The sequence below is a fragment of the Hermetia illucens genome, chromosome 6 (genome assembly GCF_905115235.1).
Source record: "Hermetia illucens chromosome 6, iHerIll2.2.curated.20191125, whole genome shotgun sequence".
NCBI classification, from domain to species: Eukaryota; Metazoa; Arthropoda; class Insecta; order Diptera; family Stratiomyidae; genus Hermetia; species Hermetia illucens.
In genome coordinates, this window is record NC_051854.1 from 84,464,073 (window position 1) to 84,482,691 (window position 18,619).

Consider the following 18,619-nt stretch of genomic DNA (forward strand, 5'->3'; position numbering starts at 1 on the left):
AAATGCGTTAGTATTTCCTTGCGATGATATTGATCCGATTTAATTTCATTAGAAAATTAAAATGATTTTTTCCAGTCTCGATAACTTTCAACAAAGCATTCTAACACAAGTTAATTAAAAAACCCAGCTTGTTTAGATTGGATTCGTCACTTTTCTGAGTTCAAGGAGTGGTCCGCATGGAGTCGACAGGCCCTAAAATTATCATCTAGCGTATCAAGCCGTCGTTGTTTCGGCCGGCCCTTCAGTCATTGATCTTCGTCTTCGATGCGCCAGTGAGTCGCCATCAGCGTGAATTACATAAATAGCCATACCATGGAAGACACCTCTCCTGCAATTTTTCCAGGATAAGTGCAACCCCATGTCGCTTGCTGATGTTTCGTTTCGGACTATAACTTTGCTAATAATAGTGAGATTTCCATGAAATTTTTTAATATAGCGACCGATTTTAGAGCTATATTGTTTTATGAATCTAGGGCGAACTTAAGAGGGGTTCCCAGTGAATCTCCAAAATAGAGTAATATACTATTATTACCTTTATTTAGGCAAATATTATAATGGGGGATATCTTGCAAAAAAATTTCGCATCGAAATCTTCATCATCATCAGCAACGGCACAATATCCGGAATCCGGTCTAGGCCTGCCTTAATAAGGAACTCCAGACATCCCAGTTTTGCGCCGAGGTCCACCAATTCGATATCCCTAAAAGCCCTACGCCATCGCTGCATCTTAGGCAGGGTCTGCCTCGTCTTCTTTTTCTACCATTGATATTTCCCTTATAGACTTTCCGGTTGGGATCATCCTCATCCATACGGATTAAGTGATCCGCCCACCGTAACCTATTGAGCCGGATTTTATCCACAACCGGACAGTCATGGTATCGCTCATAGATTTCGTCATTGTGTAGGCTACGGAATCGTCCATCCTCACTTTCTTGCTAAGAACCCAAGTTTCCGAGGAATACATGAGGACTGGCACGATCATAGTCTTGTACAGTAAGAGCTTTGACCCTATGGTAAGAGTTTTTGTAACCTGAAATAGGCTCTGTTAGCTGCCAACAACCGTGCGAGGATTTCATCGTCATAGCTGTTATCGGTTGTGATTATCGACCCTAGATAGGAGATTTGATAATTTTATCAAGGGTCTCAAAGTTGTAGTCTCCTATCTTTATTGTTTTGGTTTGACCAGCGCGATTCGATGTTGTTCGTTCTTTGCTTTTTGGCGGTGACGCTGCCACCATGTACTTCGTCTTGCCTTCATTTATGTGCAGCCCGAGATCTCGCGTCGCCTGCTCGATCTGGATGAAGGTAGACTGTAAGTCTCGAATTGTTCTTCACATGATACCAATATCGTCAGCATAGGCAAATAGTTGGGTGGACCTGAAGAGGATGGTGCCTTTCACATTTACGTTTGCATCGCGAATCACTTGTTCCAGGGCCAGGTTAAAGAGGGCGCATGATAAGGCATCCTCTTGTCTTAGACCATTGTTGATGTGAAATGTTCTCGAGAGTGATCCTGCGACTTTTATCTGGTCTCGCACTTTAGTCAGGGTCAGCCTAGTTAGTCTTATTGTCGGAATACCGAATTCCCTCATGGCCGTGTACATTTTTACCCTGGCTATGCTATCATAGGCGACTTTGAAATCATTGCAAAAATGGTGCAACTGATGTCCATATTGCAACAATTTTTCCATCGCTTGCCGCACAGAGAAAATCTGACCTGTTGCGGATTTGCCTGGAGAGAAGCCTCTTTGCCTGCCAGGATCCACCACGACGAGCAGCTTAAAATATGGAATCCGGTAAGGTTATATTCTGTCGCCGATACTACTCCTTCTTGTTATCGATGACGTTCTCTATGCTGCTTTATGGGTGAAGAGTCAAATTTGGCCTTATTTGGAAAAATGCAGATTCGAACTCGAGGCAAACGTCGACAAAACTAAGGGCTCTCAATCTGACTGATCATCGCACTATTTCGATCTGTATTAGCAGGCATAACATTGAGGGTCTCGATCAATTTGTCTACCTTGATAACGTTCCTTCTGCCGACAATCATCAAGCCTAATTTCACCCGAAACAAAATTGCTAGATCTCTCCTTGAAGTTTTGTCGAAAATTTTGAAATCCAGATACCTCAACACCAACATTAAATTGAGGTTTTTCCGTGCCATGTTCTTTCTGTGTTGTTATATGGCAGAAGGACATGGAACCATTGGCTAACAGTGGTAATCACTAATCAATGGCTCCGAGCCTACGCTAATACCGTTAATACCTCCACAGTGTCATCAGTATACTTAGTCTGCGAAAATTTCGAACGATGAGCTTAATCGGAGTGCGGGCGAGTTACCGGTAGATGTTTTAATTAGAGGATGAAATGAGCGATGCATGGATCACCCTTTCAGAAATGGCGACGAATGCATTGCTGGTTACGCCATGCATAGGTTTCTCGACAAGATATGAAGCAGATTCAAGCGCATAAAATATTTTATTGAAGATTTATCACGCAAAGACATTAGACGAAAATAAGTTTGGAAGACAGATGGAGCACGCTCCAATTCGCGGCATATATATGGTGACGCTTCATAGTCAATGGAATGACTATATTAAATAGACCCTATGAAAACGAGATATCAGAGCGTAAGAAACCACGATAGTCAAGCGTGCAAATTTTGACGGAAGTGATGCATTACGGAACTTATCTGATCAACCAACCGATAGATCGCTCCCTAGGTGGTTCTTAACCTGAAGAAGTTTAGTCCAAAATGAAGCCTGATTTATCAAAGTTGAACATTTTTGAAAATCTCGCTACGATCTAGGTTCCCAAAATCAGAAGAACAAAGTGGGACCACAAAGCAATTGAAGTCCATTCCGTAGGCTACATACATCATCAAAAGACAACGTTTTTACGACAAACACAAGCCTCGAAAGTTGTACGGATCGGTTAATCTTAAATTTTTAAAGCTAAACAGAGAAGAACCGTTGAATCCAGTTGAGGTTCAAATATCAACCGAGATAGAAAAGAGACCAGAAGCCTCGGGAGATTCTATGGTGAAAAATGGCTGGGAAAGCCGGCATAAGACGGCCCCTCACTGTCCACAAGCCGATCTGAGGATCGAGAATCCCATAACTAGTCCCCACAAAATTTTGAGCAAAATGATTTCGCAGGATAACGAGGACTATAAACTTATCATTCAGAGTCTCAATGTAAGCCGACCGTAAGTTGCGACGTTCAAGCCGGTATGCTCTTACAACTGTACCAAACGACCCCATTTCGCGTTGATCGGGTAAAATGTGCAAATCACAGAAAGCAATAGATGGGTTTAAGCAGAACGGGAGGCAATGAAATCATTGCCTGGACACTAAATTGCTATCATTCAACGACGATATCAGCGATCGATATGGGGTTGCGCCGATCGTCAAAAAATTACGAGGAATCTTTGATGATGTATTTCGCACTGAAGAGAAATCACTTGGCAAGGTTGATCTGAACGACCGAAAAGCCGGCCGAAACGATGATAGCTTGATAAGAAACTGATCAAGACGGCCGATCCCAACGGCTGGAGAAGAAGGAAACGGAACCAGGAATCGTACGCCAGATTTACGACCGACATGTTTGGCATGGTAGATTGCAAACCAGCATCGTTTCCGCGCGACATGTTACAGATGAGTTGCCTCATCAGACGACCGTCAGTCGCATTTGTTTAAAAAAAAACTGGACTGCAGAAGTGGAAGTTTCTTACCAACTGGTCCTATCCGTGATCAACTGTTTGCGAACTCAAGACATCCTCAATTCCAAACGATTAGTTAACAATTGGGTAAAATTGCATTTGGATGGAGTTTGATTTATTTTTTTATTAAAAAAATGTGCCAACTTGTGGTGTTAAAGTTTTATAAGACCTACGACAACAAGAGAAGAAACCACAACAAACCGCAGTTAAGGACTAATACAGCCCCACAACGCAATACTTTTACGCAGTTCTGTAGGGAGAGTGGGAAGAGAAGGTGGCTGTTTTAGTACCATTGGTAGGTTAGGAACCTTTCCACCCTTCAACGATGAAAAAAGAAAAACAGGAGTAAATTTTGATAACACGCTATGGAGCATTGACAAAAATAATAAAGCAAATAAGGCAAGACGAACTAATCGAGTAGTGAAAACCCAAAAGGAAGGTTTCCGTTTGAAAAAATCTTTAGGTTCTGATGCTCACCATACTTGTAAATGAAGTAGTGACGACGCGTTGAATCCTTGAATCCATTTTCGATCACTCTTGATAAATATAGGAGGCAGTATTTGCATTGATTCGAACTGAATGGATCTGCAAACTGTTTTGAATGTCAAGCATACCGTATACAATATCCAAGATTTAGCGCCGAGATAGGGAGCTTCGATGGTATGCCAGAGGAAGCGATAAAAGGAACACAGAGGAAGCGATAAAAATTTGTTGCGTTTTTGATAAACTTTGAAATGTGAAAGTGACCTTATTGGAAGTCTTATCTTGGAACATCTTCAAGCTTTCCCACCTCCGTCCATCAAAAAGTAAACAGCTAAGTAACGAATCAAATTCAATAGGGTTTTGGATCAAACAAAAGTTACAAAGGGATTTGATATCAAATCCAGCAAAATTTTTCATATTTATAACGTCTAGAAAATTTTTTTTTTCTGTCTTCTGGTTTTCTCGTGAATTATTACAGTGAATCAATATCAATATCATCGCAGATATTTGAATAAAACTCATTTCACCTGTGCCAGTTAGCAATAGTGGCTGGATTAATATTAATGTATAGATAGAAATATAAAACATTCAAAATTGGGATAAGCATACAAAAGCATTTTCATGAAGCCAATCGTTCTGAAATTCTCTTACAATACAGTAAAACCCTTAATTTCTATTATAAATTACAATAACGAACAATATGTTTCAATTAAACTTGAATATTCTAGATTTTAACAATGTTCAATGACTTGGTTCGTGCTCATATACAACAAATGAGGATCAACTTAGACTATTCATCTGAATATTTGGTTTTAAGTACGTTAAAAAATTTGCCTCATGTTTTTGTACGAAAAAAAAACCATAACCATTGTATGATGTATCAGGAGCGGGTCACGCTTATTGTTACTCACAAAAACACAACAGAAGTAGGAAACCGGCAGCCATAATTATAAACCTTGGGGATGCAGACGAAACAATTACAATTGAGATTAAGCAAATAAGCGTGACCTTTCCCCTGAAATATATCTGAAAATTGTCTGTATTGTATATGTGTAACAACAGCGCTTACTAGGCTAAGCAAACAATTTAAAAATCTGTAGAAAAAATACAGAAACTTTCGTCGATGCACTGGAATAAAAACTATGTGGTTATGTGTGACACGTGAAATTACTGCTTAGAAGGGCTGACAAAAAAGTTCAGCCAAATCTTGCAATTCTAAGGACCAGGATGAACAGTTCTGGGTATATCACACAAAATATTCTGTTTAGCATGTAATAGGAATATAGTTACAAACAATGCACCGACGATTCGCTTAAATGGATGCAAAACAATGATTAAAAGTTTCTTTAAAAAACATAGAATAAAATTGAAAGGACGAGAACGTCAACGGAAAGCTGTTGAGAAATAAATACAGAAACGAAATGAAAAAAGGTGAACAAGACCTCCGACTAGTGGTTGCTTAGCAGGTGACGAAGTTGTGAACATTAGTGTTTGCGGTGACCCAAAACCAGTGTTGGATGCAAGAACAGAGTTAACAGGCATTGGCTGCGGTTGCTGCTGCTGCTTGAGCTTCTGCGGTGACTGAAACGCTTGCTGTTGCCCTCCAATCATAAACAAAGATGATTGGGTTGCATCAGCAACAATGGTGGATTGAGCAGTTATTAATGCGGGCGCGGGACTCATAGTAGTCTTTATTGGTGAACTCTTTACTGGCGACCCTCCCAGAGCCATTCGCATCGAATCGTTCAGATCCTCAAAAGCATTCTTGACCGGAGTTGATCGAGCCGAATGGGTTTGGGGTGGAGGTGGCCTGGACGGAGGTCGTTTCGCAACCGGCTTGCCAGAAACAGCAACAGAACCAACAGCTTGTTCATGTTGTTGATGGACGTCTTTTTCTGACTGTTGTTTAATATCACCTGTTAGCTGATGAGGTGGTTGTTGCTGTTGTTGCAATAGTGACGGCACAGAAGTTGCTGCCGTAGCCCCTGATGGTAACGCTTGTTGCTCGTCGGCGGAGTCAAAAAATGGATTTGGTAATGCGGAATTATCCCCGGCAGCTTGTAAGTAATATGATCCTAAATTAATGAATTATTCTACAACTTAATAGTGAGTAAGCCGTTCTCTGTGATATTTGTTTAAAGCTTATGGTCCTTGTTGAGAAAATATTTACATGGAAACCTATTTACCGAAATTCATACTAAAATATAATCACACAATTTTTATATGAAGTTCGCAAATTTCTTCACCACAACTCTTTTTCTAATAAATATTTCCTCTACTATCAAAACAAAATGTCGCTAAAAAGCCTTCCTATCTGCTGAGTGAATACAGACAACGTTTTATTAATGCTTTAGATGATTATCCCACGCGTGCAAATAAGGTTCACCTACTTTAGAATATAATACACATTTTCTCTGCTAGATTAGTAAGAAAACGAAAAAAAACACACTATCTGCTGATGAGGATAGGAAGGGTGTGTTAAATTAATCTGCAAATAATGTTACAAAGTCTCGGTTAAAGATATACATGCAAAAGGTTGGAGATTAGGTCCTTGCTAAACAAATACTCCTCAATATTATTCGCTAGTAAAGTATTGAACAATGGTTTTTACAACAAACTATGGAGAAAATACCCATGATTATTTTTACAATACACCGAAATTACAAAACGATAAGACTTACTTGCTGGCTCCGTATTACCGAAAACTGTGGAGAAATTACTGTCTGAAACAAATGTGCTTGTTGTCGAACTAACTGCTGTGCTGGCTGATCCATTAAATCCTTCAAAGAATTAACATTATTTATTAAGAAATAAAACAAGATTCTTTTCTAATCTATGAAAAAGTTGTCTCAACAAGGACTTGAGTTGCAAATTAAACGCTACCACTATGAAAATATTGATTCTAATCCAAATTCTTCATGTAATATCAGTGGCCGCTTATAGTAATCTCAAACTCAGCACTTATTCCAAAGTTGCGAGATCCATTCAATATTTTTGAAATGATTGAAAGGATTTGCCACACTGTCATCGTCGCGAGGCAAAGACAGAGAAGCCACGTGGACATCATTCTGCCGGCAATAAATTAATGGAGTTCTAAAAATTCTTGAAGAAAATAAAAATCGACTACTGGAACATACGTGCCATGATAAGAAATATCCGACTGGCATTTGGAAAAGCCCTGGATGAAAGGAACAACTTTGTATAGGATAGTGAAAAAATTAAAGGAAGCCGAGAACTTCTAAACGAATCAAATGGGAAATAAACTCCCAATCGATGAAAGAGCTTCGCTTCTAAGAAAAACAAACGGGCCAAAGGACTGGCTGAAGTTGTTCGCGTCAAGCAAACGGTGTCAATCCTTTGAAGAAAAGGACACCTTAAAGTGAGAATATTAGCTTTCAATATTCTAAACAAGAGGTGGACAATATGGCGGAATTCTCCGAGAAGTTAAGGCAGACCAAACCTCCTCAACTGTGGGAAAATAAAGGAGTGTCTAAGGTCAAACAGAAAAGAAGCAGTGGAAATTATTGAACGAGTGAAACGGGTTGCAAATTTCCAAAGAGTAAAAAAGCCCCACTTCCAAGAAAACATAATAGGCAGGAATTGTTTACCAAGAGCACCTCTCCTGCGCATGTAAAGGGAAGTGTACCTCAAAGGTTCAATCCGATCAAATGAAGCCTCCAATAAAAAGAAAGACGGGAGGGTAAATTAAAGCCCTCCAAACGAGGAGATGGATAATATGGCAGAAGACCCGGAGTTCGGGAACATGTAAGAAAATGTCCACTGTATTCGGAGATTTCGGAAAGGAGACCACGAAGGTGAGAAACCTTGGAAGGGAAATTTTAACTAACCGGCTTATATGAGTCAGCAACATACATTTTACATAAGATGCAAGGTAGAACACAAACTGCAATTTAAGCCTACTGGCAAAGGAAGCACTCTAACTGGTAGGGTCGAAGGGAAAGCAGATAGACCCGAGAGAACTAGGATCTATAATGACTGACGGCTATCTGAATGGACCGGTATAGCGGAGCGATACTAAGCACCGCTTCCATCGGCCGAAAAGAGAGCGGGCGGCAACAAAGGTGAAAAAATCCAGGATTTTTCCCAGTCAATTATGATCCCACAACTGTTTGTTTTTTGTCCTGTTACCTTTTGTGAATTATCAACTTCTAAGAAACGCTAAAATAGTTTATATGTATATGTAACACATGAAATAACCAATAAGCAGTGAATTTGCACAATATCTACACACAATCTCTCAAAAGTGGTAGACCTAAACTACATATTGGTGACCGCGACATGATATGAACAGGTAACCTTCTGATAGCGAGCGATGCGCACGTGCCGCCAATTTGCTTAGTTACTAGCGCGTACCCGCTGGACACGCGCATGGCGCGTTCTCAGACAGGGTCATGGAAGCCTACCATATATTTCAATCATGTCCAGAAGGCGAATTTTTTCTAGTTGACAACCCAACTTAAATCTCTAAGTATGCCTTAGAGGACCGTAATAAAAAAAAGCTTCGACCACGCACTTTTCCAAAAATATAATAACCACCTTCTCTTACTAAGAAAACTGAAAAGCGAAGCCTTCTATGCCTGTAAGAGGACCTTCGTAAAAATGGAGCCTTCGGCCAAGGATGGCTCTCTGGATGTATACAGCCGCAGTGCGTTCCATCGTCCTGCTATCGTGTGGCGGCAAGCGCTGGACATAAGTTCAATAGATCAAAGCTTAATAGGGCTCAAAGAATCGCGTGTGCAGATACTACCTGCAGTCCAAACCCGGCAGATGTACTCAACCTACTCCTACCCCTCCTCCCCCTAGACCACCACATTAAATACGCTGTAGCGTGCAATGCTGTCAGGCAACGTGAATCTGGATGGTTGACAGCGAAGTAACATCCTAGATAAAATACAGGCTAGGTTCTGTTCTTGGCAGTCCTTCGGTGGACACAGTGCGTGTTCCAGTGCGAACTGTCGAAGGTGGGATCTACTCGCACTACTTAGCAGCCGCGGACATCAGGCGGCGAAGGCTCACCATCTGTGCCAAATCAAGGAAAATTTTTTTTCACGCAGTTAAATGGCCTATAGAGGACAATGCCGCCAGACTCGGCATACCCTACAATTCGCATTGCCGAAGCTGCGAAGAAAAGGAAGAAATCCTCAGGGACCTCCTTTGCGATTGTCCAGCTCTAACTAGAATCAGGCTACGGAGATTAGATAAAATATTTTTTGAGGACTTCAGAGAAATTTCTAGCTTCAGGGTGCTAGAGCTACTTTCTTTCGTGAATGCTATGGGCTGACGAAGCTCTAAGCCGGCTGGACTCAGCCCCTTTGCTCTTACCAAAGCGGCCATAGTCTTAAGAGTTTGGGCCATCACAACGGCGCAGCACAGTGCTACCCGCTGATACCCACCTACCTATGGAACTGAGAAAAGAAGCAGGCAATTCTCTCCAGTGTTGTGTCGTTTTGGTGCTGGACTTGGAAAAGGCAGAAATTGCCAACGAATCAAAGGCACGTGCCAGATGTGGGTATTTCTGTGTACTAGGCAATACTGATCGAGAACAATTTTGTGGTGAATATTCTCTTGTCTGCGACCAACGATCGTATCGGCGAATATTCTCAGGAAGGGTACTGAGAGGATCAGAACTGGGCCTACTATTTCGTCTAAATTCAAATAAGAAACATGAAACCGAGCTTGAGAGTGAAAATTATATTTAAAGAAAAAACAAGTTTTTATTATTTCAAATATGATTCGTTGTCAAAATTTTGACAACTATAGTCAATTTAAAGCAATAACACGAATGTCGAAAGCAGATATGTGTCAAAAAATATTGTGAATTCAACAACCAGATCAAATAAAAAAACCTAACGTCACAGGTAAGAACTGCATCAAAAGTTCTGGAGCTAACTGAAAAGCATTTCAACAAACCGTTAACGATGGCACGTAAACGCTCAGCGGTTAGAGCACAAGGCTACCGTTTGGAAGGTCGGGGTTCAAATCTCATTGGAGGCAGGGATTTGACGTCCGATACCAGTCGACTCAACTGTGAATAAGTACCTGAGTCAAATCAGGGTAATAATCTCGCGCGAGCGCAATGCTGACTACATTGCCTCCTATAGGGTACTGTAATCCTGTAATTTACCGTTGCAGTTTTGAATGAAGTGCTGCTCTAACACACTTAAAGGCCCTGATTCAAATAGATTGTTGCGCCAACGATTATTATTATTATTATAAAATTTTTCCTGAAATGAAGCCCAAATTATATTATACATAGCTGAAGAGACCATAAGCTCCATTTCTATTTAATTCACTTACTGTTACGATAAATCTATTTTCCTCGCCTTTCTTGCTGTTTCAAATTAAAAGACAAGTCCTTGTTGAGAAATCTGTTGGAATACGTACTACACATTCAGAAGTAGTGCACCATGCATTCATATTATCAATATTACTTTTGTAGCAAAGCAGTCAAAACATTCGAAACGATCTATTGAACTATTGAAGGTTATATAAAAATATAACAAATCCAAAATTTTAAATATCACTATTAGAGAAAGACTTTGAGTGTATATATTCCACTGATCGTACTTTCAAAAGGTAGCTAACTTTGTCCTCCCCTGACTTAACCTTACAACCCGATTTTGAACATATATAACCATAAGTACAAACGGGTATATACGACGCATTTCATTCCTTACAAACGATTTCAATCTACTAAAGCTAATTAAAATTATAATAAAAACAAATAAAACAACTACCATTACTCATCCATATGTTATTAGCACCTGGGACGTTTGACGGAGCTGGGGCTGGAGTTCCAAACATATCAGCAAATGGATTGCCCAATTGTAACAGATCGTCTGATGCTTTTGTTGCCGATGTGAGCGATTGCTCAGCTGGTTTGTTATCCGTTGGTGAACCAAATAAATCTACAATTGGCGCATTGGGCTGCGAAGAAGTCGGTGATGACAGGAACGGATTGGTTAACATATTACTGCTATTAGTTGGCGATGCAACTTTTGACTGAAGAGAGAAAATGTACAGATTAGTTGAACTCGATTAAAATTTGAAAAAAATCATGTTAAAGTAAGCAATATTTGTTACAAAGGAAATTCTAGCCATAATATTCTAAACACAGCATTTTCTAGTGCGTTTGTAAGTTTCTCTATCTATAATCTTTTGCCACCGCAATCCAACTTTGTAATGAGAAGTGCTTTTTACCTGCCAATTTCGTGAGATTGCAAGTATTTCATATTTGAACCTAAAACCAACAAATTTTTGCCTACGATCTAGACACTGTATATTTTCCGTACGAAACGGTTCACCAACGTTATATTGAACTTTTGACAAATATATACGAAGATAATTTGATTAATAATTTCCTGCAGTGGCCGCGAAGTCGTCCATGTGACAAGTTTTGATAATCATTCGATGCTGTACATTCATTATTGGAAAGAAAGTTCAGGATTTGTGCCAAAGTTAATTTTCAAGCTCCTCAAAGCTAGAAGTAGTTACTTCTTCGACGGGTGCATTATACATACGGTCTAAAGGTACTACACTCCAAATTGCCTTTATATTTACCAAAGATGTACGCTTCCATTCTGCCTATTTAGGCACGGCACCCGAAGTTATCCTAAATGCCAACATTGCAATGCTATGCACTTTTGTCTGCTAGCATGCAATCGAGTGTACTTCTACCAAGCGAACGATCCCGGCAATTAGGAAATATGTTTTTATGGATTGTTGGGAAGTTAAGAATGCTCACAGCAATATTTACATGGAGGCAAGCGCAGCTCATACTGACAGAATTGGAGCAACGGTGATGCGGAAAAAAGTTTGACGAGTTTGCTTTTTACCCCAGGCAACGTTGAGACTTGAATGAGTTTTTCTCGTATCTTGATGGTGATACTCGTGTATTTAAAAAGTTTTTCTCACGTTGGATTTTGATGGATGCTGTTTGAGAAAACAAAAGTTAAAATATTAAAAACGCAACCAAACCCATTCACGATTCAAGTTGAAAGTTAATTGTGCATTGGAAACGTGAACATTTATATTGAACCGTGAAGGGCTTGAGACTTCTGCTTTGTAGAATTTTGAAAATACGTCACTTCACAATTGTGCATATTGCGGAGTTCTCCGAAATCGGCAATATTGAGTAAATCGACAGCCAACACCAAGCTCCTCAGCATTTCTTTTGCTGCACCGAGGGACAGACGTAACTCAAACGGCGTTGAGGATTTTTTTTTGTACGAAAATTTCTGGTTTGTTTTTATTGTGCTACCGTTGCATAACGAGACGACGCGATCGAAAAAAACACATGCCTTTCTCCGCATAAGGGCAAACTCACTCCCTTCGGCCGACCATGTCGTGATATTTCATCATTTAATATTTCAATGCACCAAATTAAAGGGCGCGCGGAAAATTTTGTAAATGACGTGACGACCTAAGTATCCAAAAAGATCTCTCTTCCCATATTCCCACGCCTGTCTAGCAAAAAGACGTGCAAGCGCGTGTCGATGAGACCTTCAATAGAGCTTGCACACCTTTATTTACCTTTATTTGTAAGATAGTTCTGTCTTCGACTAGCAATAACTAACCTGGATGGTCAATTCTGGCGATCAAACTGCTATCAAAGTGCATAATTTGGAAACCACAATCAGAGCCCCGCCATGACTGGCACAGCAATGCTGGCTTATACTGAGAGCGGGCTTATCTAATACCCCCACCCGCAACTAAGAGGTACGGCACTTGAGCTTTACAGCGCAACTCAACAATGGATCTCCATAACTGAATAAACACCTTTGTTGCAAAATTCACTCTGTGAAGTCAATATCACTGATGTCACTGGACTTCTCGAATGTGTAGACATTTGACGGAGAATTTAAACAAGACAAATCGTACTTCAACAACATTTCAGGTGATATTTCTCCCCTACGTATAGTACGTTGGGAAAATGAGGGCTGAGCAAACTTACTGTGCCGCATAGGGGAGATGCATTCGCGTCCATGCCCAGACCGAATGATATTACGCGAAGACGTGATATACTGCTCCAAGTCGTCTGTAGGCGGACAGTACATGCTTACTCAAAACCACCGTCCCAAAAGCACCCTCCCCCAAACCGGCCGCCCTCTAGCAGGGAACACCCACATGTCTGCAGGCAAGCCTTTGGTGCAGCCATTAACTGACCGGAGTTCCTGCAACATGGGGACGCTAATGCTGCACTTGCGCATGTACTGGTCGAGATCGTGCATCACGGCAGTCGCTGTAGCGCAATTAAACCGCAGCAATGTGAGCGACATGGCGCTCAGTGGCGTACATAGAGCATAGCATCCACCGTCGCATGTTTCCAGCCGGAAGTCCTTGGAAGGCACTGTTCCGGCAAGTGCACCTGATGAAACCAAATAGGCACTCTGCGAGCAGGGAGCATATACGTAGTCTTTTGCTTTGTAGTCAGCGATCAAATGGTCGGAATCCAAGCATCTGTAGCATGCAGGGAGCATGTCGCGTGATCTAGCCCGATAGCATTTGGCCTCATCAATTCTGAGCGCTTCAAGGCCAGACCGGCTCGGCCGACTAACAATCTTAGTTTCCTTTTTAAATCTGTCGAACGATATTTCATCTACGATTCTTGTGTATGTGCGGCATTAGCTCATCAGCACTAATAGAGCGGTGGACATCATGTATATGATGGCCCTCGGCCCAAGTTTTTGGGCCGCTCTTCAACAAAATCCCAACAAGGTTGCCAGCCATCTGCCTGTCCTCTTCCATTTCATTGGATTCTCTCTCTCTCTTTTCTTCCTCCCTCTTGGAACAGATCAGCTCCTTGCTCCACTCCTTCTTTCCCTTCTTTGTAACAGACTCACCCAATCCAGACCACTCATTATGCTTCCTTCCTTCAGTTCAATCGCACTTGACAGAACAAATTTTTAGAGTGCCCTCTTCATCGGACACCTCTACCTCCTTCTCGTCAGCGATTACAACTAGGCAATCCCACAGGCCGCAGTCAAACAGAAAATTGGCAAGCCATGATAAAGTTTTGGAAAACTTATTGTGAATCGTAGTAAAATCGTGATGAACTTTAGAAAACGCAGCAATGGCAGATGTGGTTACACATTTTGGAAAGAAAAGCCAAAATATCTTCTTTCAAAATTCTATCTGCAGCCACATATTGTCGATGCGATTCCGCTGCACTTTTCTTTAGTAAAAAACAGAAACGTAATGTTTGCCACAAATCGATGTTCTCAGGTTCGAAATCGCACATTATTATAAAAATACTAGACTTCATTGTAAAATCTCACCAAAAATATTTCACGCAAGAATCGTAGGCATACATCAAAAGGTGGGTTCACCCACCCAATCTTGTCTAATGAATTTGTATCTGCAACTCAGAAATGGATATGCCAGAGTTTTATGGAATCTTTTTTTCACACTTGATATCGATGGAAGATACTTATAAGGGAATCTAGCCTAAGAAAATATAATTATAACATAGTGGCAACAGTCTGTTGCTAGAAAAGTTTATCTACAAGCACTGATTAATCTATCTAGCATATTGTAAATTGTACTAACAGCAAGAGACAGGAATTTATAGTTACTTCTAGTTCAATTGGTTGGGTGAATGGAGAGTACCCTTCAACGTTTAAATCAACGACTTCACAGTCCGGAGAGGAACTTCTGACCTAAAGGTAAACATCGATTAACAATCTTCGTAAAAGAACTCAATGCAATCAACAACTTAATATTAACTACTCATAGAATAATATCTAGCAGATCTACCGCTCAGGAGACTAATGCAAAAATTTAGTATTTTCGACAAGTTCAAGTTAGCGGCGGATTTTCAGTTAGTCCTTAAGAAATCTGCAGCGAATATTTAACTACCAAGTAGGTGACTATATACTACGGTGAGATACATACAATTGAATGGAACAAAAGGCACGAATGACAATGCAATTGGTTGACGATTCCTATGGTCGTCTATAGAATCGAAAGCAAAATATAAAAAGTCAGAACACCGGAAGCTGAACGTTGTTCAAGATATTCCTTGATATATTCAACCATACCGTTCATATGAGTTCACTTTATATAATGATGACGTCATACACGTCTTAGACTGCAATAAATTCACGTGAAATACAAAGCTTTGATCTTGTATAACTTTGTTAATAATGGTTGCATTTCCTTCAAACTTTTCAAAATTGCGCACTATATTATTACTTACAATCGTTCCAAATTGTACTTCTAGAATGAACATGAGGGGGGGGTTTTCTGGTCAATTTCTAAAATATGCTGGTATTAACTTTATTTGAGTAGGTATCTCCACTATATTTCATCCAATATCAGTTACGAAAAGTACTAATCAAGCCCTTTCATTTGATAACCAAGCCCACTTGACCATATTGTGTAAAATGTACAGCCCTCTTTGACATATATGGGGAGCCCCCTTGAATTCAACAGAAAATGGCGCCACTTGCTACATGTAAAGGGATTCACAGAACGCATGTTCCATCCGATGTAACAGATAGAAGGCAGACTTTGAATCGATTCTAATAAGATTTTGTTTCAGACAAGACCTTAAAAATGATTGAAATAATCCCTTAAAATACCCGAAAACTTTTCATCATCTCAAGTCGTAGTGCAACACACACGTTTTCAACTTAGGCACCACAGCGGGGTAATGAGTAATCGTTTTAATTATCACCTTCGATTTTTATGAAAAGCGGTTACGAAAGCTATCTTTACACCGACGAATGGCATTATCAATAAATGTTGACCCCGGAATGATCAGCAAATTAAAAATACATCCCCAGAAAAATTCAGACACTGCCACCATTTTGTTATGCATAAAAACAAACTGTGTTCACGATATTTGACCTAAACCGTGCATACCACTAAATCCCAATGAATAAAATATTTCGTGACCTAGAATTCATATCATGTCGAACACAATCTGCACAATCTGCTCTTCGAAGGAATACTTTAGTAATGTACTGCAACACCTTCGAGACAGTCGTTTGCCTATTAACGTGAGTAGATATCCTTTCGGTCAACTACTTGGGATATGCCATTAACGAAGATGGCTACAAATCATAGCATTAACAAGTAGCTCTATTTTACAGCATATCCGGAACCAGAATATTGGGGAATATTAAATTCGTCTAATCATCAGAATATTGGGGAATATTAAATTCGTCAATCACCGCTAAAAAGGGTGATAAAGGGAAACTGGCATGGACTTCGGCAAGCGAAACAGCTTCCGAAGTCTGCAAGACCAGTCTTGTTCAAGCAGCCTTAATCGCTTTAGGTGTTTCGTTAGAACAAAAAATTGACAATTTGGGGAGCCCACTTGATTTCTTTTCCAAAAAAAGTAAGCAAGAGAAAGTAACAAGTAACAAGAGAAAGTTGTATACTATTAATGCCGCCCCATTAAGTTCTTCCAACATATTCTGGAAGCCTGCACGTTTGTCATAAAAGCAGACCAAAAACCACGAGTCTACGCGCTTGTATAATAAACCAACCATCTACTGTGGACCATCAGGCCATAAATATGGAAAACACTACGACACAAAGCTTTCACTTCGATCCACGGCTTATCACATTTCATGTTGGGCAAAAATGAGAAAGACATTCTAAATTGCTCATATAATTGTCAGCCTTTTAATAGTCAAAATTCGAACGTCACAACCGGAATGCGTCAAAGAAAAACACATGGATATAACCATTCTACCAAAAGTTAAAAGGTGCGAGTATTACCTTAGGGTGATCGATCGATTCTCACCCTGGTCTAAAGCAGGATCTCTCGATTTGGTACACTCAAGACCATTACCACGGATCAAGGTTCTCAATCGAGTCGGCGCTCTTCAACGAAGAATACGGACTTTCCCTTACCACCCAGCATCGAATGGACTTGTGGCTTGTGCTGGCACCGATCGACGAAAGCCGCATTAACGTATCAACAGACAACATCGTGGATCGATCTACTTCCAAATGTAATATTTAGATTAAAAACTGGTTTCAAAGAGAATTTAAAGACTTTGGTTTCTGAACTTGTCGTGTTCCATAGACACTTCGCATCCCAGGAAAATTTTATCGGAACGAGGACATACCTGTAAATCCGAAATTCTTCGTAGAAAAATTTTGCGAACATGTTCGACAGTTATGACCTACATCAACGACTCATCACGACAAGCCAAGTTTCATCACAAAAGTCTCTACGACTGCTCACATGTGTTCTTGCAAACGGACTCAGTGGCGAAACCCTGGAACCACCGTATCATTTACTCGAACGCCTGGACGAACACATCTCCAAAATCAATTTTAAAAGCCAAACCATCGGGTCTGAATGACAAAATTATGGCAAACTGATCGTCTAGGGTATTTTTATGGCAGTAACTCATGGACTGATAAATATTTAAATTGTTAAACAAAATCTGAATGGAATGGTGCTAAGCTGAGTATAGTACAGTTGTCATTGTGTTGTAAATCGAAACACGACTTGATTGTTCGGATTTTAAAGCTCCCATACAACAAAAATAGTTTTTTGTCGTACCGTTTACGCTAAATAAATAAAATAAATCAGTTAATGTTTGATGGATTGACTTATGGAAGACTGGTGAAATACTGATCATGTATCAACGTCCCGAGTGAACGAATAAAACCTGCATTCGTCGCCCAATTCGACAAGCCGGACGTCACCTCGATCAGTCATCAACGAAATAATGAACCACATAGCGAACGACCACCTCTTGGAACATACTCGAACAAAAACAAAAATAATGGCATGTTTAGCTCATCGTAACAAAGTCACCAACACCCCACATGTTTTCAACTTAAACCACTGAAACGAGATTTTCGTTGCCTAGAGATTTTGTCTACCAATATGGTTTGACGTGTTTAATCTTCTTGTTAAATAAAGGATTATGAAAAGTTGTCACAATAGCAAGATTTGCACCTGCAAATGATATTACTAACGTCTTCTCGCCTTATACTTCACTCGCTGAAATTTGTGACGCGGCAAGACAGAACAGAATCGATCCGCTGTTAATCAGTTCGATCCGTCACATGCTGTGTGTGTGTGTTTGAGGTGAGGGAAAGGCAAAGTCTCTGAGTACTCAGACTTTAGTGATCCATTGTACTCGACCCGTCTAACAAAATGTCCCGGATTCGTATATGTATCCCAGGATTTCCGTTAGTGGATGTGATGCTACCCGTTGCAATTGGAGCACATCAGCACTAAAAATCGGATGCCTGATGCGTCCATAGGTGGGGCACTCACATAGAAAATTCCTCATTACAGGATAGACATGTATCATCTTGGATAATTCCTATTCTGAACATATGCCCAGCTAGTAAATTATGGCCACAATACTTCTTCACATGCTGAAGCGAAGAAAAATCCACATACTACCCACAGGGAAG

At 40.3% G+C, this 18,619-nt stretch overlaps 1 protein-coding gene across 18 annotated transcripts in view; it reads right to left on the reverse strand.

Moving 5' to 3' along the window:
• LOC119660510 (phosphatidylinositol-binding clathrin assembly protein LAP) overlaps positions 1–18,619 on the reverse strand; it is a 134,170-nt gene that overhangs the window by 17,755 nt on the left and 97,796 nt on the right. For 4 of the 18 annotated variants that reach the window (XM_038069110.1, XM_038069113.1, XM_038069115.1 and 1 more), the window contains 4 exons: positions 14,800–14,883; positions 10,963–11,227; positions 6,886–6,984; positions 6,121–6,279 (listed from right to left, as the gene is read on the reverse strand). In XM_038069110.1, the coding sequence (XP_037925038.1) occupies positions 6,121–6,279; positions 6,886–6,984; positions 10,963–11,227; positions 14,800–14,883 (607 nt within the window). The remainder of the gene's footprint in view (positions 1–6,120; positions 6,280–6,885; positions 6,985–10,962; positions 11,228–14,799; positions 14,884–18,619) is intronic. The other 14 variants (XM_038069114.1, XM_038069119.1, XM_038069120.1 and 11 more) reach the window with 8 other exon arrangements.